This window comes from Rhynchophorus ferrugineus, unplaced genomic scaffold, assembly GCF_030347505.1.
Source record: "Rhynchophorus ferrugineus isolate W39M unplaced genomic scaffold, kcgeb_rfMv2 rfM6, whole genome shotgun sequence".
Lineage (NCBI taxonomy): Eukaryota > Metazoa > Arthropoda > Insecta > Coleoptera > Curculionidae > Rhynchophorus > Rhynchophorus ferrugineus.
Genome location: NW_027472585.1, coordinates 36,391,368 through 36,416,972, shown reverse-complemented (window position 1 = coordinate 36,416,972; position 25,605 = coordinate 36,391,368). Strand labels below are relative to the sequence as shown.

General features: G+C 34.6%; 3 protein-coding genes and 1 long non-coding RNA gene across 4 annotated transcripts in view; all 4 read left to right on the top strand.

Annotated features, from left to right (window-relative positions):
• Nucleotides 1-25,605, top strand: part of LOC143198704 (uncharacterized) — a 237,424-nt gene that overhangs the window by 43,826 nt on the left and 167,993 nt on the right. The window lies entirely within an intron of this gene.
• Nucleotides 10,227-11,815, top strand: LOC143199048 (uncharacterized). The gene is made up of 3 exons (XR_013006333.1): nucleotides 10,227-10,362; nucleotides 11,553-11,632; nucleotides 11,687-11,815. It is a non-coding gene; the product is annotated as an uncharacterized LOC143199048 (long non-coding RNA).
• LOC143198274 (uncharacterized) lies at nucleotides 11,878-13,155 on the top strand (the record flags this gene model as incomplete). Its single annotated transcript, XM_076407404.1, has 2 exons — nucleotides 11,878-11,918; nucleotides 12,072-13,155. Coding segments are annotated over 2 exons (990 nt in total), but the record flags the coding sequence as incomplete, so codon positions are not given.
• On the top strand, nucleotides 21,189-23,361 carry LOC143199042 (zinc finger Y-chromosomal protein-like). Its single transcript, XM_076408764.1, has 2 exons — nucleotides 21,189-21,526; nucleotides 21,591-23,361. The coding sequence occupies exons 1-2, from the start codon at nucleotides 21,519-21,521 to the stop codon at nucleotides 22,417-22,419; spliced, it is 837 nt and encodes a 278-aa protein (XP_076264879.1). The 5' UTR covers nucleotides 21,189-21,518; the 3' UTR covers nucleotides 22,420-23,361.

Genomic DNA, 25,605 nt, shown 5'->3' with positions numbered 1-25,605 from the left:
ATCATCTCTAATCCACATCTACAAATAATGGAAAATATGGCTGAAGAATATCGATATTTCTTGTCCAGCTTGGTTATTGGCGTAATATTATAATGGTGGGGATTTTCCTTATTTAATTTGATACTCTTGTTTAAGGACAATTATACTATATATCTTCATCCCATGTCTGCTTGATGGGTTAGATTCACTATACATTATCTATTTTAAATCTCTTATATATAAAGTCCTCAAAATTAATTCTCTACTAATACAAGTATTTGAATTTTAATAATGCATTGTAATCTGACATTCATGTTTTTTTAGGAAATTGGAATATGATACTTCGACTAGCTATCACTGTACGTCATGCAACTTTGCTTTCGGAACGTACGCTCAGCTTTTGGATCACGAAAATAAATGCGGTGTCATTTCTGCCGACGGGGGTGATATCGAACCTTTACACTCTTGCCCGGAATGTCAGAGAACGTTCGCTTGTAAGCGATATATGACCAATCATATTTACTATGCTCATAAACGTAAAATAGCCTCTAGAATGTCTTGTCCAGAATGTCCTAGGACATTCAACAGGGCAGAGGGTTTAAATAGTCACGTGAATAAAATTCATCTAGGAATCGTGGAATGTCACGAATGCGATATTTGCGGTGCTAAACTGAAAACTGAGATGAACGTAATAAACCATAAAAATGCCGTTCACCTGAAAAAATTCAATGTACATTGTGAGTTGTGTGGGAAGGGGTATATCTTTAAAGGCGGCCTGGATGCCCATAAGAAACGGGTACACGATGGCGAGATTTCAATAATACCCTGTCCGGAGGAGGGTTGTGTCAAAATATTTAAAACTAAATGTGCTTTGAAATATCATATTCAAGCAGCGCATGCGAAAGATCGTCCAGAATTAATCTGCCTTCACACATCCATTTCTCTATAAGAAACATTTGCGTGATCACAAAAATGGTCCATCGACGTATTCGTGTGATGTGTGTGAGAAAACGGTCACCTCGTTGGAAAATTATAAAATTCATATACGAACTCATACAGGAGAGAAACCGTTTGTTTGCGAAGTTTGTGGAAGAGGTTTCCATTCAATGAAACACCTGAAGAGACATGGGATGGTACATATGAAGGAACGTCCACATGTTTGTACTATATGTGAGAAAAAGTTTGCGCGACTGAGTGCTTTATGTAATCATTTTAAGAAATGCCATTCATAACGGCCAGATGCCAAATTGTAATATTAATCTAGCATAGTTCGTAGAAATTACTTGATGCATATACGAGGGTCACTATTTATATTTCGGGAATAAGAAAAAAAACAAGTAGTTCAGTTGCGAATATATTTGTATTGTTTTTCAAAGTACTCGCTATGATGATGGATACACTTTTACATAGGCTTAAACTAATTTTCAAAGCATTTATTCCATTACGAATGAAGTATCTTCAAAACATCACGCAGTTTATTATTTACGGATGGGAACAAAAAGAAGCCATTGGGTGCAAAATCAGGGCTGTATGGCGGATGCCCATCAATTCGATATCTTGAGTGCTCAAATAGTCTCTTGTTGGAGCCGAAGTGTGAGGCTCGCATTGTCATGATGAAGAACAATCCCACGTCTCTTGCTTGTTTTCCTTATTTCACCAAAGACTTCTGGTCTTCGGTAAAAATTTACTGTTCTACGATCCTCTAGATCCTCTGTTGCAATATGGCCGGTTTTCCCGAGGAAACAGGCCACCATTTGCTTTGAAGTGCTTCGTGTGCGAACAACTTTTGTTGGATTTGGTTCATCTTGGAACACCCATACAGTTGACTGCTGCTTACTTTCGGGGGACAGAATGTTCAATGTACGTATATCGTCAAAAAATGTCAAAGTTTAGGATGGAATCATCAGATGGACTCACATGACAACAGAGTTGCCATTCCCGAAATATGAATAGTGACCCTCTTAGTATAGTAGTATCTTATATGTTTATTTTTTCATCAGATATTCATTAATACTATGCTTCGATAATTTGGAAGGAGAAAATTCAAATCAAAGTTTCAAAATTTAAAATGTTTCAAGCTTGTAAAGTGGTAAATCGGTATCAAATAATATTTGGTATATTAAAATTTTAAGATGTATAACGTAACATATACAAAATTTCGTGTTTGTCTTTCAAACTTTCTAAGTTCATTGTTAGTTAGCATTTTTATTTTAATTCTTCAATAAACTCCTGGTTGCTGATGTAAAACGTATTTTTAAGATATCCCTACAGGAAGAGTCCATTGGGGACTAGTACTAGTTAATTTAATCTCTTTTTATCAGTATTTGATCAAAAATATGACGAACTGTTATCTACAAGTATTTGGAGGTGTCGTAAAAGCAAAAAAAGTTCTGTAATGCCACGAGGATACTCTATTAAAACTATATTGGTGCGTCCTATATTATCGTTAATCTCTACTTTGTGTCTAATATGGCTCTATAATCATATTTCGAATATCTTTATAAAAAGTGAGATATTGCTCACCTACATCATCACCAATAAAAAAAAAGAGACAGTTACGACGGCCAAATCTTTATACCCATTAAGGATTTTCAACGGTTTCAGAATGTATCATGTCATGTTACAATATCATTTCGGCTCTCTTTCACATATATTTGTCTAGCAGATTTGTGATTTCCATTGATGCCGGTGTTGATTTTAATTAACTATATTGGAACATAAGCAAGGCGTACTTTTATTTGTTATGTAGAATCAAGTGTTGTTCATCAGCGTCAGTGGCGTATGTATGTATGTGGGTTTTAATTATTTCAACCTTTTGAATGTTTTAGTAACTGGATCGAGTTTTTAACGTGTCGGTATTGAGTTCACTGATAGGCGAATGACCAACTTAAATATTGTCACTTTAAAAATGTCTGCCTCGTCGGGTCTGGTTACTGGCGTAATAGTCAAGTGATGGTGATTTCCGTTATTGAATTCGACACTCATCTATAAATAATCACAATTAAAATCAGAGACATAAATCTTTCACCATTCCCCAGTGAAACATGAACCAATGTAGGACCGTCCTATCACCTGTAGTGGAATTTTGATTAAATACACGACAACAGTACATATTGCACTATCTATTAAAAATCCCTCAAAATTAGTTCGCTGCCAACACAAATATTTTATGTTAAAGCGTTGTAATGTAACACTGGTGTTTTTTAGGAAATTGGAATATGATACTTCGGCTAGCTATCACTGTTCGTCATGCAACTTTGCCTTCGAAACGTACGCTCTGCTTTTGGATCACGAAAAGCAATGCGTTGTCGTTCCCCCCGGCATAGATGATGTCAAACCTTTTCTCACTTGCCCGGAATGTCACAAAACGTACGCTACTAAGCGTAAACTAACCAATCACCTTAACCACGTCCACAAACGTAAAGTATCACGCAGGTTATATTGTCCAGAATGTCCTAAAACATTCATGAAGGTGGATATTTTAAATAATCACATCAATAAGGTTCATCTAGGGGTCGCGGTATACCATGAGTGCGATATTTGCGGCGCAAAATTGTCAACTAGGATGAATATGATATATCATAAACAAGCCGTTCACTTGAAAAAGTTCAATGTACATTGTGAGCTTTGCCGGAAGGGTTATCTGTTTAAAGGTGGCCTGGATGCCCACAAGAAACGGGTACACGATCGCGAGGTTACTATAATATCCTGTCCCGTGGAAGGTTGTGTAAAAGTGTTCAAAACTAAACCTGCTTTGAAATATCATATTCAAGCCGTTCATACAGAAGATCGTCCAGAATTAGTCTGCGTTCCATGCGGTAAAGTGTTCACACATCCGTTTCTCTATAAGAAACATTTGTATAGGCACGAAAATGGCCAAAAATCGTATTATTGTTATGTGTGTGAGAAAACGCTCAGCTCATCGGGAAGTTACAAAATTCATATACGAACTCATACAGGAGAGAAACCGTTTGTTTGCGACGTTTGTGAAAGGGGGTTCAATTCGACGCAACGCCTGAAAGAGCATGGAGTGGTACATACGGAAGAACGTTCACACGTTAGTACTATATGTGAAAAAAAGTTTGCGTTACGGAAGGGTTTACGTAGGCATTTTAAAAAATGGCATTCATATCAGTCAGATGCCACATTATAATCATAATCTGGCATAGTTCATAGACATTACTTGAGGTGCTATTCAGGTCATTTAGGTATTATAAAGTGTAATTAAATAATTAAATCTATTTTTATCAGATATTTATTGACGTTATATTTTAAAAATTTAGAAAAAGAAAATTCCAACCATACAATCCAGAAATCAAAAAGTTTCAAGCTTGTGAAGTGGAAAGGGAGTATCAGGCAATGTTTAGTATATTTTAATTTTAAGGGGTACAATATTACATGCGTGAAGTTGGGAGTCAACTTTTTTTTTATTTTTCGATAAACTATCAGATGCTGATGTAAAATGTACTTTTCAAATATCCCCACAGCAAGAGTTCATTGGAGACAAATACTAATTAATGCTACCTCTTTACTAATTATTTTGACCCGTTGAATCACAACATCCCGTATGACCAACAGGTTACGACAGGCTTTTCAAATATTAAAACTACTAGACTAGACTACCTCTTTGTTGGAAAGCTAAATCGTCTAACATGATTCAATAGTCGTATTTCGAATATTTTTATAAAAACTAAAATATTACTCACCTACGTCATCAATGATCGGAAGAAGTGACTATTAAGTGTTAAATCAAATCTGAATATTTAGACTTATTAAGGATTTTCAACGATTTTAAAACGTATTATATCATGTTTTCTTTTGTACATGTTTGTCTCTAGCAGTTTTGTGATATCCTTTTGATTTAATTTCCTTGACCGAGCAAGGCGTCAATGGGGTGTATATGGATTTTAACTACTTCACCCTCTTGGATTATATTTTAGTAACTGACCAGTTGCTTGACGTGTCATCCCACGGAAAACATCCTGCCTTATCCAGTCTATTTATTAGTATAATATAGTAATGGCTATTATTTTCCTTATTAAATTTGAAATTCTTCCTTATGGACGGTCACAATTACAATCAAAGACATACATCTATATATATTTCCTAGCAGGACAGGAACATGTGTAGGACTGCCCTATCGTCTCTACCGTTTCGAATACTAAATTGAGATGTTTTGTAAAATTTTGGTTAAATACACAACACTACATATTGCTCTATCTATTATAAATCCCTCAAAATTAATTAGCTACCAATACAAATATTTTATTTTAAACCGTTGTAATATAACGCTGGTGTTTTTTAGGAAATTGGAGTATGGTACTAGCTACCATTGTACGTCCTGTAACTATGCCTTCGAAACGTACGCCCTTCTTTTGGATCATGAAAACCAATGCGTTATTACTTCCCCCGGCAGAGATGATATCAAACCTTTGCCCACTTGCCCGGAATGCCACAAAACATTCGCTTGTAAGCGATATCTAACCAACCATATTAACTATGTCCACAAACGTAAAATCCCCAGGATATCTTGTCCAGAATGTCCTAAGACATTCGACAGGACGTCGGTTTTGAATAGTCACGTGAACAAAGTTCATCGAGGAATCGTGGAATATTACGAGTGCGACATTTGCGGTGCCAAACTGACAACTAAGATGAACGTAATAAACCATAAAAATGCCGTTCACCTAAAAAAGTTCAACGTACATTGTGAGTTGTGTGGGAAGGGATATATCTTTAAAGGCGCATTGGATGTCCATAAGAAACGGGTACACGATCGTGAGGTTGCCATAATACCCTGTACCGAGGAAGGTTGCCCAAAGATATTTAAAACTAAATATTCTCTGAACTATCACCTTCAAGCCGTGCATGCGAATGATCGTCCAGAATTAATCTGCGTTCAATGCGATAAGGTTTTCACACTTCCGTTGGTCTATAAGAAACATATGCGTAGTCACGAAAAAAATGGTAAATCACCGTATTTCTGTGATGTATGTGGGAAAACGCTCAGCTCTTCGGGAAGTTACAAAATTCACGTAAGAACTCACACAGGAGAGAAACCTCATATTTGCGACGTATGTGGAAGGGGTTTCAATTCACCACAGCGACTGAAGGAACATGGAGTGGTTCATACGAAAGAACGGTCACACGTTTGTACTGAATGCGAGAAAAAGTTTGCGTTACGGAAGGGTTTACGTAAGCACTTTAAAAAATGCCATTCGCTTCAGTCGGATGCCAAATTGTAATCACAATCTAGCATAGTTCGTAGAAATTACTTGAGAGCGTATTCTGGTCTAGATGCACATTAAGTATTCTAAAATGTATTTAAATAAATTTATTTTAATCAGATATTTATTAACATTATATTTCAAGAATATAAAAGAATACATTTTGAACCAAAAAATCCACAATTCAAATGACTTCATCCCCCTGCATTTTTTAGTAACTGATCTACAGCTTGACGGGTTGGCCTACCGACTGGTGAGTGGAGTGGTAATTTTAAAACTCAGTTATCTCAGATAACATCCTGGCTCACCTAGCCTTTTTATTTGTATAATATTGTAATGTCTAGTATTTTCTTTATTGTTTTTCACACTTTTTCCTATGGACGTTCATAATTACTATCAGAGACCTACATTTATACCCATTTGTCAGCGAGACATCGCCTTGACCATTTCTGGTACAAATTGACTAGATGAGTTATATTTATTAGAATTTTGATTAAATATACAAGACAACACTACATATTGCTCTATGTATTTTAAATCCCTCAAAATTAAATCATTACCGATAGAAACATTTTAATATTAAAGCATAATAAGATGACATTCATGTTTTTTTTAGGAAATTGGAGTATGATGCTTGTGTTAATTACCATTGTACGTCCTGCAACTTTGCCTTCGAAACCTACGCTCAACTTTTGGATCATGAAAGTCAATGCACTGTTGTTCCTCCCGGCAGAGATGATATTAAATCCTTGCCGTCTTGCCCGGAATGTCACAGAACGTACGCTAATAAGAATTCACTCTCCAATCACATCAACCGTGTCCACAAACCAAATAAGGAATCAGGTTGGATATTTTGCCCAGAATGTCCTAAAATATTCAAGAAGGCGGATACTTTAAATATTCACCTCAGCAAGGTCCATAGAGGAATGTTGGTGTATCATGAGTGTGATATTTGCGGTGTGAAACTGACAACTAAGTTTGGTTTGATATACCATAAAAATGCCCTTCACCTGAAAAATTTCAATTTTCATTGTGAGTTGTGTGGGAAGGGGTATATGTCAAAAGGCCTCTTGGATGCGCATTTGAGACGGGTACACGACCACGAGTCTGCCATAATAACCTGCCCCGTGGATGGTTGCGTAAAAGTATTCAAAACTAAATCTGCTTTCAAACGTCATATTCAAGCCGTTCATGCGGAAGATCGTCCGAATTTGGTTTGCGCTCCTTGTGGTCAAGTGTTCGCACATCCAGGTCATTACGAGAAACATTTGCGAAAGCACGAAAATGAGCAATCGTTGTATTTTTGTTACGTATGTGAGAAAACGCTGAGCTCATCGGGAAGTTACAAAATTCATATACGAACTCATACAGGAGAGAAACCATTTGTTTGCAATATTTGTGAAAAAGGTTTCATTTCAATGCAAAGCCTAAAGGAACATAAGATAGTGGTACACACGGAAGATCTTTCACATGTTTGTACTTTATGTGGAAAAAGGTTTGCGTTAGCGAAGCGTCTACGCAGGCATTTAAAACAGATACATTCGCATCAGATATCATATAGTCCAACTAATATAGCATAGTTGGTAGAAATTATTTGTGAAGGTATTCTGGTCTAGAGGCACACATTTCAAATATTATAAAATGTTCATAAATAATTAAATGCATTTTCATCAGATATTTATTAACAGCATATTTCAAGAATATAGAAGAAGAATACGCGCACCACAAAATCCACAATTTAAATTACTTCACTCTCTTGGATTTTTTGGTAACTAACCCCACTACTTGACGTGTTGGCCGATCAATTGGCGAGTGATCAATTTTAAAACTATCTCAGAAAACATCCTGCTTTACCCAGTCTAACTATTGGTGTAATATCCTAATGATGATTATTTTCTTTATTGAATTTGACACTCTTCTCTATGGACGATCATAATTATAATCAGAGGCACATCTTTATTTGTTCCCCAGCAGGATATGAATTCATGTAGGACTGCCCTATTACCTTGACCGTTTCGAGTAGCAAATTGGATAGATGAGTTATGTTTAATAGAATTTTTATTGCTTATACAAGACTTAATATTGCTTATTAATATATACAACACTATCTATTATAAATTATGAACCCGTCAAAATTAAATCATTATCATTAGAAATAGTTTAATGTTAAAGCAACATAAAGTGACTTTGATTTGTTTTTAGGAAATTGGAGTATGACTCTTGTGTTAGCTATCATTGTACGTCCTGCAACTTTGCCTTCGAAATCTACGCTCAACTTTTGGATCATGAAAATCAATGCACTGTTGTTCCTCCTAGCAGAGATGATATTAAGTCCTTGCCGTCTTGCCCGGAATGTCTCAGAACGTACGCTAGTAAGAATTCACTCTCTAATCACATCAACCGTGTCCACAAACATAAGGAATCCTGTTGGATATATTGTCCAGAATGTCCTAAAATATTCAAGAAGGTGGAGACTTTAAATACTCACATCAACAAGGTCCATCGAGGAATCGAGAAACATCATGATTGCGATATTTGTGGTGCGAAACTGACAACTAAGATTGGTTTGATATACCATAAAAATGCCCTTCACCTCAAAAAGTTCAATTTTCATTGTGAGTTGTGTGGGAAGGGGTATATGTTGAAAGGCCTCTTGGATGCGCATTTGAGACGGATACACGACCACGAGTCTGCCATAATATCCTGCCCCGTGGATGGTTGCGTAAAAGTATTCAAAAGTAAACCTGCTTTTAAACGTCACATTCAAGCCGTTCATGCGGAAGATCGTCCAAATTTAGTCTGCGTTCCATGTGGTCAAGCATTCACACATTCAAGTCTCTATGAGAAACATTTGCGAAAACACGAAAATGACCAATCGCTGTATTTCTGTTACATATGTGAGAAAACCCTAAGCTGTTCGGGAACTTACAAGACTCACTTACGAACTCATACAGGAGAGAAACCGTTTGTTTGCAAAGTTTGTGGAAGAGGTTTCATTTCAATGCGAAGCCTAAAAGAACATGAGATAGTGGTGCACACGGAAGAACTTTCACATGTTTGTACTGTATGTGGAAAAAGGTTTGCGTTAGCGAAGCGCCTACGCAGGCATTTAAAACGAATACATTCGCATCAGATGTCATATAGTCCTACTAATATAGCATAGTTGGTAGAAATTATTTGTGGAGGTATTCTGGTCTAGAGGCACACATTTCAAGCATTACAAAATGTAATTATGTTATTACATTTACTTTCATCAGATATTTGTCAACATTATATTTCAAGAATATAGAAGAGGAAATTTGAACCAACAAATCCACAATTCAAATTACTTCACTCTCTCTGATTTTTTAGTCACTCCTGCTAAAGGCTAACTACTACTTAAGATACAGGACCTACATTTTGACATGTCATCCCACCTGGTGAGTAATCAATTTTAAAACTACCCCAGAACATCCTGTCTTACCCAGAGCCTATTTATTGGCGTAATATTGTAATGGCTATTTTTTCTTTATTGAAGTTACACTCGTTCATATGGACGATCATAATTACATTCAGAGACATAACATCTATACCCATTCCACAACAGGACATCAAGTCATATAGCATTGGCCTATCGACTTGACCGGTTCTAGTAATAAAATGGCTCCATGAGTTATGTTTAATAGAATTTTTATTATATAGGCTACAACACTTAATATTGCTCTATCTATTATATATTCCTCAAAATTAAATCACTACCAACAGAAATATTCTTATAATAAAACATTATAAAATGACATTGTTGTTTTTTTAGGAAACGTGAATATGATACTTGTGTTAACTACCATTGTACGTCCTGCAACTTTGCCTTTAAAATGTACGATGAACTTTTGGATCATGAAAATCAGTGGGTTGTCGTTCCTTCTAGCAAAGATGACATGCAACCCTTGCCTACTTGCCCGGAATGTCACAAAACTTACGCTAGTAAGAATTCACTATGTAAAACACCTCACCAATGTCCACAAACGTAAAGTAGCCCGACGGATATGTTGTCCAGAGTGTCCTAAATTGTTCAAGCAGGATAATACTTTAAATATTCACATCAACAAAGCCCATCGAGGAATAGAGATGTAGCATGAGTGCGATATTTGTGGTGTGAAACTGATAACTAAGAGAGGTATGAAATATAAAAATTCCGTTCACCTGCAAAAATTTTAATTTTCAATGTAAGTTGTATGGGAAGGGTTATATGGTGAAAGGCCTCTTGGATGCGCATTTGAGACGGGTACACGATCATGAGTCTGCTATAATATCCTGCCCCGTGGATGGTTACGTAAAAGTATTCAAAACTAAACCTGCTTTTAACGTCATATTCAAGCCGTTCGTGCGGAATATCGTCCAAATTTAGTTTGTTTTCCTTGTGGTCAAGTGTTCATACATCCAGGTCACTATGCGAAACATTTGCGAAAGCATGAAAATGACCAATCGCTCTATTTCTATTACGTATGTGAGAAAACGTTAGCTGTTCGGGAACTTACAAAATTCACGTAAGGACTCATACAGGAGAGAAACCGTTTATTTGTAACATTTGCGAAAAAGCTTTCATTTCATTGCGATGACTAAGGGAACATCGAGTAGTGCAAACGAAAGAACGTTAACACGTTTGTACTGTATGTGAAACAAAGTTTGCGTTGCGGGACTCTTTACGTAAACATTTCGAGAAATGTCATTCATATAGTAATGCGTAATATCATGGTAATATTACTCTAAATCTAGCATAGTTCGTAGAAGTGACATAAGGGTGACAAGTAAAATTAGAATATTAAATTTTTTATCCGATCTTTATACTTGAAGGCTGTAGAAGAAAAAAATTCGAACCAAAAATCCAAAATTCGAAACGTTTTAAGCTTGTGAACTGGTACAACTATTATATATAAAATTTCGTATGGAACCTTTGTACTTTTGTGTGGATCTTCAAAGTTTAGTGTTAAATTTCTTCTTTTAATTCTTCAATAAACTCCCGGTTGCTGATATGAAATATACTTTTAAGATATCCCAACAGGAAGAGTTCATTCCTAGTTAATAAGGATACGCCAGGCTTTTCAAAGGTTAAAACTCTTTTAGTATCTAATGATAATCTAGATTCTATATCTTTATACGCATTTTAAATATTGCTCACCTGCATCATCATCAATTGAAAAAAGTGTCGGTTAATACGGTCAACTATGAAGATGTTTAGACCTATTACGGATTTTCAGTGATTTCATAATGTATGATGTCATGTTTCAATGTCATTTTAGTTTTCTTTTGTACGTGTTTGTCGCTAGGAGTTTTATGATATCCCATTAATGATGGTTTTGATTCCAGTTAATTATGTCTGAACTTCTTTGATTGAACAACGCATACTTTTATCAATTGTGTAGAAGCCAACCGTCAGAGTCAGTGGGGTATGTAGTGTAAGTATATGGATTTTAATTATTTCAGCCTCTTGGATTTTTTAGTAACTGGCCTAGTGTTCGATATGTCAGCCCACCGACTGTCCCAGAAAATATCCCACTGTACCCAGTTTTGCTAATAAGCTTAACATTGTAATGACTATTATTTTCTTCATTGAATTTGACACTTTTCCCTATGGACGATCACAATTGAAATGAGAAACGTACTTCTACATCAATTTCCTAGCCTGGTATGAACTCATGTAGGATTTGAGCCTTGTTGCCTTAGCTGTTTCAGGTAGAAAATTGACTGGATGTGTTATGTTTAGTGGCATTTTGTTTAAATATACAACACTACATATGACTCTATGTATTATAAACCCCTCAAAATTAAATCATTACTAATATTTTAACGTTAAAGAATGGTAAAATGACATTGATCTTTTTTTAGGAAACTGGAGTATGATACTTGTTCTAGCTACCATTGTACCTCCTGCAACTTTGGCTTTAAAACGTACGATGAACTTTTAGATCATGAAAGTCGGTGCGTTGTCGTTCCTCCTAGCAAATACGATATACAACCCTTGCCTACTTGCCCGGAATGTCACAAAACGTACGCTAGTAAGAATTCACTCTCCAAACACCTCACCAATGTTCACAAACGTAAAGTAGCCCGATGGATATATTGTCCAGAATGCCCTAAATTGTTTAAGCAGGAGAAGACTTTAAATATTCACATCAACAAAGCTCATCGAGGAATGGAGGTGTATCATGAGTGCGATATTTGTGGTGTGAAACTGACAACTAAGATAGGTATGAGATATCATAAAAATTCCGTTCACCTGCAAAACTTCAATTTTCACTGTGAGTTGTGTGGGAAGGGGTATATGTTGAAAGGCCTCTTGGATGCGCATTTGAGACGGGTACACGACCACGAGTCTGCCATAATATCCTGTCCCGTGGAAGGTTGCGGAGAAACATTCAAAACTAAACCTGCCTTCAAACGTCATATTCAAGCCGTTCATGCGGAAGATCGTCCGAATTTAGTTTGCGTTCCTTGTGGTCAAGTGTTCACACATCCAGGTCACTACGAGAAACATTTGCGAAAGCACGAAAATGACCAATCGCTGTATTTCTGTTACGTATGCGAGAAAACGCTAAGCTGTTCGGGAACTTACAAGACTCACTTACGAACTCATACAGGAGAGAAACCGTTTGTTTGCAATGTTTGTGAAAAAGGTTTCATTTCAATGCCAAGACTAAAGGATCATAAAATAGTGGCGCATACGCAAGAACTTTCGCATGTTTGTACTGTATGTGGAAAAAGGTTTGCGTTACGGAAAGGTTTACGTAAGCATATGAAAAAATGGCATTCATCTGAGCCAGATGCCAAATTGTAATATTATTACTCTAGATGCAAACATTTTAAGTGTTGTACAATCTAAATAATGAATTAAATTTATTCATTAAATATTTACTGACCTAAAAAAGTGATGAAAAAGAGATTATAGTGCATTTTTTAATTTTAAGGTGTTATATTGTACATATTATAAATCCTTTCAAAATTAATGCATTTCCAATACAAATATTTTAATGTTAATGCATTGTAATATGACATTAATGTTTTTTAGGAAGCTGGAGTTTGATATTTCGACTAACTACCACTGTACGTCTTGTAACTTTGCTTTCGAAACATACGCTCTTCTTTTGGATCACGAAAGTAAATGTGTGTTCGCTTCTACCAACGGAGGTGGTACCAAGCCTTTGCACTCGTGCCCACAATGTCACAAAACGTTCTTTTATAAGCGATATGTAACTAATCACATCAACCGTGTCCACAAACGTGATTTGTCATTGAAGGTGTCATGCCCAGAATGTCCTAGGACGTTCAGTAGGGCGAATATTTTAAATAGTCACATCGACAGAGTTCATCGGGGAATCATGGAATCGTACGAGTGCGATATCTGCGGTGTGAAACTGACAACTAAGCTGGGTATGAAGGAGCATAAGAGGCACGCTCACCTGAAAAACTTTGATTTCTATTGTGCGTTATGCGGGAAGGGGTTTTTGTATAAAGCCCGCTTGGATGTCCATAAGAGACGTGTACACGAAGGCGAAGTTACTATATTACCATGTTCCATGGAAGGTTGCTTAAAGACCTTCACAAGTAAATATTCATTGGATTATCATATTTATGCCGTTCATGCGAAAGATCGTCCGGAATTAGTCTGCGTTCAATGTGATAAGGTGTTCACACATCCGTTGGCCTATAAGACACATCTGCGTTATCACAAAAACGGTCGACCACCGCATTCCTGCCATATATGTGGGAAGACGCTCGGCTCGACAGCAAGTTTTAGAATTCACTTACGAATTCATACAGGAGAGAAACCGTTCGTTTGCGACGTTTGTGGAAAACGCTTCAAAACAAAGCAACACGTGAAGAGTCATGTAAGGGTACATATGAAAGCACATTCGCACGTTTGTACAGTATGTAAAAAAGGGTTTGCGACACGTACAGGTTTACTTAGACATTTTAAAAAATTTCATTCACACCAGCCGGATGCCAAATTATAATTTTATTCTAGTATAGTTCCTAGAAACTACTTGATGACGGATTCAAGGGAAGGGCGTACCTTCGGTGACCCTTCTGGTCAAAAGAGTTGTTGTTTGTACATGTTTTCAGTAACCCATTTTTTTCTGGCGGATCAATAATGTAAAATTATTAAGAATAGTTCTTCGAGAAATTAGTAATATTTATTTTATTAACCATTTAAGGAAATTGTTGTCTTGATTGTGTTTTGTATAGATAAATATTTCTTTAGGACTCCGTTATAATGTTCTTTTTTTAACAAAAATATGGTCATGGAAGGGTTGGGTAGGTGTGCCATAAAGAGATAAGTAAACATAACACTTTATGAATTCTAATAATATTGAATATAAAATCTAATTTCCCCGAATTTTTAAAAATAATGTTTCAATTGAGTTTCAATCAGGATTTGTTTGGTATATGCTTCTGTTGATCAGTTTATTTGCTTTTCCTAAATTTTTTTCAATCTCCCCAACCGAGTGAAAAACGAGAACGAAGCCATTCTGGATTTTTGGACCTATTTGATTCATATCCTTTCTCGATATTTCTATATTGATGTAATATGATGTGGTTTATTAGAGTTTAGAAAACGGTTGTAAAACTATATAGTTTATCAGAAATATTTACCGACGTATTGGTAGTTTGTCTATGTACTAATATTTGTCTAACTGTTTTACTGGAACGGTAAATTCTTATGTGATATATCTAAAGACATGTCTTGGTTTCTATATGTTTTTGTCCGAAAATAGCCGTTTGGGAATAAAAACATTCTTATTTTTTATCTACGTCATTATCATCGTTTATAAATCGCTTTAATTTAATACGAACGTCGTAACGTCTTCGTCTTCCTATAATTATTTTCTATGATTTAGTTACGAAGTGTTACCAACCCTCACTTCGTTCTTAATTTTCGAACGTTGCAGTAACTTTAGATCCTAGATTTATTTTTTCACTTTTAGTGTGTTTTCTATTGCATTATTTTGGCTGTTTTAGTTTTAACAATATTTTAATAAATATTTTTGACTGAATGTATATTGTGATAAAATGTAATGCGTTTTTGTTTTGTTGACATTATTTTCATAAAGGATGTTAAGTACTTCTGATGTAGTATTTGTGTCGCCTATAATACCTCTTTATATATTGAACACATTGTTTTAACATTTTATGTTGTATCGATATAATCGGGTATTGTTTAACACGAAACTAAATGAAATTACTCTGCCACAAATAATAACATTGTGTGACAATTTTTTTGTTCTATAATTTAATAGAACGGCTTATTTGACAAATTGTATCTATTGATCACAAAAATTTGAACGATTTTTTGTAACGTACCATTTTTAAGTTAAGATAATTTAAAGTATTGTAATTAAATAAAGATTGTATGAACATTTCAAGTCATATTATTAATTTTATAAAAAAATAGTAATATATATTTACAAATAGACAATGAACAAAAATAGAGCAGGTTTCAGTGGCTAATAGAAAAAATGAGCTATATATGGTGAAAGAAAATGTCGAAACCTTAACTTTTTTCTTTTGAATAGTAGAATCCTCTTTCATTACAAACCAGCATAATCTGCTAACATTTTAACATTCCATCTTCCTTTATAACGCTCTTCTATCTGTTTTATATGCAGGTGAAAGTGTTCACCTTATTCGTCACTCACCATCCTAAGATTATTCTTTATAGATAACCGAGCCGCTAAATTTTTCGCGGTAAGAATTCATTATTTTTTTATTTGTAGACCAAAAAAAATGTGTCCTTTTAATTTATCATCATTTTATTTAGAGAAAACAGTTTTCAAATATAAAAATCCTTTACCATTTTTATCCATGGCAGGTTTCATATGTAAGGGTGGAAGAATCACATTTTTTGTTGGAATAAGAGGTACACATTATGTTTGATTTACCACAATGAAACTCAGTTCTTTGTGGCAAATCTTCACAAATAGTACAAACTTTCAGTCGTATTCAATAGGTACGGAAGAATATTGGCTGTCATTGTGGAGTAGTACAGCTTTTAAGCGTAAATAATGTTCAAACTATTGCTAAGCAATGAGACGTGTTAGATAACCGTATCAGTAGATAATCTTTGTAACAATGGATTAAGGAATTCAAAACACCTAATTTTAATTATGTTTGAAAAATTGTGTTACACAATGTAATTATATCGACGTGTTGAGACTCAACAGTAATTTTAGTTACATTTTTATTCTTAGTTTTAAGAGCTATGTACCTAAAAATTATATATTTCGTTTATATTTTAAAAAAACGTAGATGGTGAAGATAGATAAATTGCGGAAAACCCGTACAAAACAGAACGAAATACATCTTTGCAAGTTTTAGAAAAACTATAATATTTTCAATGGCATATTGTACAGCTGGTCGCATATTTTGGATGGTTAACAAAAAAACAATTTACAAGACTTGCAAGGCGGTGTACTTTGTAACACGAGGAAACCTACAGCTTACCGATTTAAACAATAGAATCTATTCTTAAATTGCATGCTCATCTATCCAACAGTAAGTTTAAAGATCTCTTCGTATTTATCAATTCTACACCATTTATGTACACATTTTATGTATTTCATCAACATCATTAGATTAGTAACACTTTTAGCTTAAGTTTATCTCTAATTTCATTTAGTTTATTTTAACGAATACTTTGACAGCTTTATAGAAATTAAGTAAAATTAGAGAGTAATACACTTCCATTTTTTCAATGTAACGTCTGTTCCTCTTCCGCCCTTCAACACTAAGCATCGTATAAGTAATTAATTGTAATTAATGGAATCCTTATGCATAAACAAAATATATTTTTATGTTAACACAGACATTGTTGTTTCTTTTCCATCCGTATTATGGGCCGACCAATTTTCTGTTTTTATAAATGCTCTTAACATCATCTTAAATGACGCACGTTCAGTTTCCCATCAATAAGTCTAAAGGTCTCTTTGTATTTATCAATTATATACCATTTATATACACATTTATATTTCATCAACATCATTAGCTTAGTATGTTAGTAATACTCTTAGGTTAAGCTGTACTTTGATTTAGCTTATTTTAAAACAACTATAGAGAGTAAGTAAAAGAGAGGATAATGCAATTTTTTCGATGCAAATCTGTTCCTTTCCTACCCTTCAACGCTAATTATAATATTAGTAATTAACTGGTGTTTAAAAGATACGTAAACAAAATATATTTTTATTTTAAAATAATCGTTAATTTTTCTTTTCCATCAGTATTACAGACCAAAAAAGTTCTAGTTTTTATAAACGTTATCTTTTTAGTTTTAACTTCGATGACCCATGGACGCATGAATGTCAACGATGCAGCAAGATGTTCCCGACGAATTTCGCCTTATTGAAGCACAGTCTGGTCTGCGACCCATCCTGGATGTTTAGGAAATGTTCGGTATGTGATAAATTTGTGCGTAAAGAGAGGTACGACAGGCACGTAGTGTGGCACAAGGTGAAACGGAAAAAGCAGATTCACAGTTGCGATCAGTGCGACAAGACTTTTCGAAGCCAACAGTATTTGAAGTTGCACGTAGAGAGAGTGCACGAGAATAAGGGGGTCCAATATCCTTGCGACGTTTGCGCCAAGATATTTTCAACGAAATACCGAGCCGAGTACCACAAGAAGACCATTCATCTCAAGGATTTCAATCTTCGTTGTGAGCAGTGCGGGCGAGGTTTTTTGTACGTCACCGAATTGACGACACACGTCAGAAAAGTTCACGATAAGGAAATCAGCGTTTTTTCCTGCAACTTCGATGGATGTAATCGACATTTTCGTTCCAACGCAACTCTGCAGTATCACATTCAGGTGGTGCACTTAAAAGTCGGTGCTAATTACGTCTGTTCTCATTGCAACAAAGCGTTTCAGCACATCTCTTTATACAGGAGACATTTAAGCAGACATATCGACCCGAAAAAGTATCCCTGCAGCCTTTGTGGAAACCAGTATACGTCAAAGCGTAGTTTGGAAGTCCACTTCCGGTCTCATACCGGCGAGAGGCCATTCGTTTGTGAACACTGCGGGCAGTCCTTTACTGCGAGGAAATACTTGAAGGTGCATTTGGTGGTACACACGAAAGAACGACCGCATTCCTGCGAGTATTGCGGCAAAAGTTTTACTCAAAAAGGCAGTTTAAATATACACGTCAAGAAGGACCATTCCGGGCAAAGTTCGCTTAAGCAAATTGACTTTTTTAAATCAACATAATAAACATGTATACGATCATTTTGTTAATATATTTTTATACATTTTTTTATTTTGTTTAATATAAATGGTAATAATATATTTATAATTCACTTTAACTTAAATTCCTCTGATTAAAATACGTTGGCGTTCTGAATATACTAAAAAGTATTTACAATGTACTACTTGACAATAATTTCAATAAAAAGCATCTTGGTTTTGCCCAAGTTGTAATACAGTGTGTCCAGTGGACAGTCCATATAATAATATATGAAACACAAGTATTAAAAAATATTTATTTAGATTCCAAGAAATATGTGTATAAATTCAGTGGAATTTGTTTTTTGTCCATCTTTTTTTCCACTTTTGCTTGCATTATTTCACATTCTTTTAACTGAAGGGGTTGGAATTTTTTTTTTAATGATGAAAATACATTTTTTACAACTTTGTTGACTGACTGACCGTTGACTACTGACTCTCGGATGACCACCCTGTATTCGTTTTAAGTTATTAAAAAAATATATGAGACATTACATTCATTAACATTCATTCAGAAAGTATTCATTATAAAATGTTTGAAGTTATATAATGATTATATTGAGTTGAGCTTTTTATTTATTAATTTTTAAACAGTTTGATAATTAAACTTCAGCAATATACTTCAACAAATAAGATGTATACATTTTGGGGCCAGTCATTTATTATGTAAAACGATTTGCATCTTAATAGTTTTTACGTAAAATCACAAAAATGCGTAAATAAATGTTCCAAAATATTATTAAAAAAAAAATAAAAATCAAAACAATTAAACCTGTATTGTATTTCTTTATAAACGTTCGCCCTAATGCTTTCGTGTTTTAGCAATATGAAAGCCAAATCGCTGAAACGTCATGCTGAACATCAAATTCAATGCAGAATATGCCAAAAACATGTTGATTCGTCGCGACTATATTTTCATATGAGATCTCATGCAGAGAGAAGATATAAATGTGATATATGCTTGAAAAAATTTAAAGAGAATTGGTATTTGAAGCACCATATACTGATGGTACATAAGAAGGAAACCAAACACCCTTGCGACATCTGTGGACAAATGTACTCTACGAGAAACTCTGCTGACATTCACAAAAGATCAGTACACATGAAAGATTTCACCGTTTTCTGTGAGGAATGCGGGAAGGGTTTTGTTAATGTAAATCAGTTGAACTTGCATAAAAAGAGACATCATAGAACTGAGACCGACCCGATCCAATATATCCATTGTCCCGTCCAAGGATGCAGTAAACAATACAAATCACAGGCAGCTTTGAAATATCATCTACCGACTCACCAGGACGATAGGAGGACATTGTACTGCAACCACTGTTCCAAGATCTTTCATCATCCTTTATCATTAAAGCAACACGTAAAATTGAAACACAGTGATGGAATAGCTTGTGGTTTCAAGTGTCACTTGTGTGATAAGACACTAATGTCGTCCACTAGTCTAAGAGATCATATTCGCGTGCATACCGGAGAGAAACCATTCAACTGCGAATTCTGTGATAAAAATTTCAGTAGAAAATTACTGTTAAAAGTCCACCGAGTGGTCCACACCAAGGAAAAACCGTATTCCTGTAAAATATGCGGGAGATGTTTTACCCAACATGGTTCCATGAAAATTCATTTCCTGAAGGCTCATCCGCAGGAGGAATGGAGTGAGAATGGAAGGTTGAAAGGTTCAAAGAATACGCGTTGACTATGTCATCGAATATAAAAAGAAATCCATTATTTTTTCATTAAACTCATTTAATTGGTGCCAGGTCTGGATTATAAGGTGGGTTGCAAAAAATTGCAGGGGTCTACCGATGGAAATTTTATAAATAAAGTGTATTTGGTTTAACTCGTGTAATATTCATACATCCAGCCTCTTTTCATACATCGTTTCAATCTATATTTGCAACGATTGAATGAATGGATTTATTAAACTTGATATTAGGTACAGTCCTAAGTTGTGAATTATTTCTAACATATGTTGATTTAAGCAAGTGAATTGTTCCATTTAAATTTTAATAACAAATTAAAAGGGTGCTTGCTTATTGGAACGTTTTGATGAACATACTGTATATTAATATATAATCAAGTGTAGTATAATAATAACATTAGCTTTGTATTTTTTACCAATTTCCCTCAAATGTCCCTGTATGCGTTTTGTCAATATTATGTACTGTGATGATTTATTTATGCTAAAGAACTAATAATTTTTCGTATTTTATCATATTTTATTTTTAATTTAATAAGACCATATTGTGTAGACTAAAAATAAGACCATCATATTAGACAAGAAGCAGACCAGATTGGATTAAAAGTCAAATAACTATACTGGTTAGTCGTAAAATACTCCTAACCTCACTGATGTACATCCTACACTCGTCCTGCCTGTATGTTTGTGCAAGTACAACAGAACAATTGTAATAAATTAATTTTATAAATTAATATAGTTCTAAGTACTACTACTATCTAATGCAAAATATAAATTTAAATAATGTAGTAGAGTACAACGCAATAGGGTGCAGAGTATGTCCCCTTTTATTTCTATGATTTATTTTCGTTCATCGTTTTGAATATAAATAATTATTATCGTTGGGTAGATGGTTTTATATAGTTCAAGTAAGTTATTTTTACACAATATTAACATATTACTTTCTTTAAAAATATATATCTATTTGTTGTACGTTAAAAAATAGCCTTAAAAATAGACCTTTTTCAAGTTTATTTCGTCCTTTTTAGTGTTGGATTCATTGTCTTGAAGATAGTTGTTACATTCCGTTTCTGAAGTATGCTTTAAAGCTTTCTTTTAATATCTTTAATTGACTCAAAATTATGTCCTCGAGCTTAGAGAGTCATCAAGTGTGGAGAAATTAAATTATGTAAATTAAGTAGTAGCAGACTGATATAAGCAGATTGAATAGCAACGCAAATAAAAAGTAATTACGTAAATTATTATGAAATTGCTCATATTATCTACGATATAATAGATCCCAAGTTATTTCGCAATTTTTAATTACCTGCTATTGTTGAATATTCTACTGGTATTAACTTTCATAGATATATTTTTAAATGCAAATGTAAGTAGTTATATTTAGTATAATATCTATTGATTTTTATTGTTAATGATTATCTTTTTTTTAGGATAACATTTAAACACACGAAAACCGGAAAGTATTCATGTCAATTCTGCGGAAATCAGTTCACCAGCAACATCTTTCTGAAGGAGCACATCGTCTTAGTCCACACGCACGATTTTCGTTTTTACTGCAGTTACTGCGGTAAAGGTTTTTACATGGAGTGTCGAAAACGGTACCACGAGAAAAGAGTGCACATTAAGTTGATCCCAAGGAAACAAGTACCGTGGGATTGTGAGGAATGTGGCCGTCAGTTCGCCAACAAGTATACCTGCCAACAACATAAGATCCTAGCTCATCAAAGAGAAATCAAATATTACTGTGATAAGTGTGGTAAAGGGTTTCCTTTGCGTAGTTATCTACAACAACACGTACAGGTAAACCACCCCCAAACAGAACGGTTGCCCTGCGACGAAGTTAATTGTAAGAGATCGTTCAAGACCAAAGATGCTTTGAGACGACACAAGATAGTCCATGACGAAAACCGAAAGTTTGTATGCGAGTATTGCCCGAAGGTGTTCATTCATATTGTTTCCTTCAAGCGTCATTTGAGAGAACACAAAAACGGAAGGAAGTTGTACCAGTGCGAGGTCTGCATGAAGTGCGTATCGAGTACATCAAGCTTACATGACCACTTGCGAACTCACACGGGCGAGAAACCCTTTCAGTGTTCGTACTGCGAGAAGAATTTTGTATCGAAGAAACAGCTAAAGAGCCATATTGTTGTGCACACGAAAGAAAAGAAACATATATGTCCAGTTTGCAATAAACGGTTCACGCAACGGGGACCTTTGAAAGCTCATTTCAAGAAGAACCATCCCTCTGAAATCCTCTAGGGATAGACTTGATTGATCCGTGTTGCATCTGGTTAATATATGACAAGATTCGTAGTTCTGTTTATGTGTAAACGATACGAAAACCGTTTTTAGACTAAAAATGACATCAACAATAAAACATTATTGCTTTAAACATTATTCTCCTTCTTATGAGTAAAGAGCACTGCATTGCTTTGAAGAAACTACACGGCAGTGGTAAACAACCAGAGGTTCGAGTAATAAATAATTCGAAATTTCTGGTTTCGAATCCATATATAATTGACTCAAATATCAACGGATGCTCGAAGAAGTTTGATGAACAAAAACCAGATCTTTTTAGAGAATGGGATAGAAACCATTTAATTGAGCCAACTGTGCATCCTCCTTGTCAACAGATTATATTTTGGTGGTATATATTTCAGTTGTGTTTTATTGTGGATGCAGAGGTGCATAGAACGAAGAAGGCCATTACCTGTTTCCTTATTATCTTACGTTAATTTATTCTTTTTAATTTCTTGACAGCGGCAGTTTTTTAATAATAAAACTTGTCATGTATACATTTTATCTAAAAATAAAATTATAATATTTTTTAAATTTCAAGCGCCGTTCGTTAACATCTCTATTGAATGTCAACTTATTTAATGGTCTTCCAGTGTGATGTGTTCAGTCCAATTTCTCAGAATTCTTTCTGTATTTTTGATTTAATTTACAGCCGGTCTTCCTCTGGTTTCTTCTTCTTCTTCTTTTTAAGTGGTCCTGTCTTATAATATTTTGTATCTAATATATGTACTGTTATTAGGTAATCAATTTATTATTGTAATCGGGCATTACAGTAAATCTCATTGAATGTATATATGTTTTTACCATTTTTATTGTAACTGTCGCTCAAGCAGTTTATAAGTATAGAGTGTTTTATATCTTGTACATTTTAATGACATGTCTTTAATAAAAATCAATGTAAAACTACTATAGTTTTTTTATAGGTTTACACACTAAATATCGCAAGATGAAATTCTGAAGAAGCGCGAATATTATTGCTTGTTTTTCAGTTAATTCTACATTGATTAAAAAAACACAAATGTAGTTATGTTTATTGTCATTTTTAACTTTATTTTTTTATCAATTTTATTATTTAACGTTATCACATTTATTTTCATACATCTTATCAAGTAATGATAAGTAAATGAATCTTCAACTATTTCAGTACATTTTTATTAATTTTATATATCGTAACTTGTTTATTTTAATTCTTTTTTGTGATGAACCCTTTATCTGACTTCAATTATATTTGTTGGTGATGTTAATATACTGCTGTCATCATTTTTCTACATAGGTGCCTTTCATATGTTATGTAAGGCAATTCTTGAGTTTTGACCTTCCTGACTTGACGCCTGTTTAATATTTATTACGTCTAAATCTAAAGGAAATAAAATAAACATTTTGTTTGTTTTTATTTTTATTTTTCTACTATAATTAACTTTGCTTTTATTTTAAAGAATGATCTTAACTTTGTACTTTTTTGTGATCTTATATAGATCCTTTAAGATCACTTCCCAACCCAACCCAAGTCGTCTTACGTATATTCAGAACCGATATTGAAACAGTTTCTTTAATCAATCAAATCAATTACTTTTTTTGGTACTTGACGATTTTCGTGTGAAAGCGGAACATTATGATTTTGTGAGACCTCAAATTTTTGGGAAGTTATAAATATTCGCGGTGAAGATTAATATATTTAATAAATTAAGATGTATACGATTTAAAATAATAAGCTTTACAGTGACATCAGTTATCGGCGCGAGGCTTCCATTGGCGTTGTACAGTCGCAAAGTATAAAAAGGAAACCTTTGTGTTATTAACGTTTATTTGGACATTATTCCTCAATAAATGTAATATACACTTCCCATGTTTTTGTCTTTTAAATTTTACTTTAAAGCCATAAAAGTATCGCAGAATTCCAATTTTATCAAGCGGTAGGTTTGGTTGACTATTATAATTGATATTACAAATAATAAGAATTAATTATTACATATTTTTGAAAGAAGTATTTAAATGCACATATATTTTGGAAATTTATTTTTATTTAAATTTGTGTTTTCACAAAATAAAATTAATATTTTTTGGTAATAATTTAATTCGAAACCGGATACCTAACGGTGAGGGTTCGTAAGTTAAGAACGCATTCAGTATCTTTATACGTAATATATTATAATGAATATATTTTTCAGATTTGTTTTTGTTAAATCTGAACCTCTTGAATTAAACACGCCCCATAAGGTAGCTGGTCCGTTCAGATGCAATCAGTGTGGTAAGGAATACTCGACTAAACGTCAACTGAGCAAGCACAAAACCTTTCACGGAGAGAAAACCCACCTGTGCGATCTGTGCCCGAAAAAGTACAGGTTCGCTTACATGCTCAAGAAACACCAGCGGTTCTCGCATCAGGACCTGGCCAGGGTCTCTTGCGACATATGCGGAGGTCAATACTGGACCAAATACGCTCTCAAAGATCACATTAAGTTCGTGCATCAGAAGTCTTTCGAGTTTATTTGCAAAGAGTGCGGTAAAGGCTTTCGGAGCCAGAACGGTCTGATCCAGCACGAGAAGACGAACCACGAAGGTATCAAGTTCGAGTGTCCGGTTTGTTCCAGACCGTTCGTGACCGAGAAAGGTCTCCAGGATCACGTCGTTAAACATAATCCCGATTACAAGTCGCCGGAACATAATTGTAAAATGTGCGGTAAGAGTTTCGTCAGTTTGCAGGCCTGTAAGAAACATATTATACAGCACGTTGAGGGTCCGTCGAAATTGGTCTGCGAATTGTGTGGAAAATCGGTTACTACGGCCAGTTCTTTGAAAGATCACATGAGAATCCATAACGGCGAGAGGCCATTCAAATGTAATACATGTGGCAAAACCTTCAACAGATCGGGAATGCTACGTATCCATAACAGGGTACACACGAAAGAGAAACCATACGTGTGTAACGTGTGCTTGAAGACTTTTTCTCAACGAAGTTCTTTAAAAATACACATGCGCTATCACACAGGCGAAAGACCGTATATCTGTATAAGATGTGATAAAAAGTTTATGAGCAAAACCTTGTTAGACAATCATTCTTGTTTGTGATTTTATCCTGTTAGTAAATTCGTTTTCTTTACAATCTTAATTTGTTTCATTTGCGAGAAGCTTACTTGAGTTCTGTAT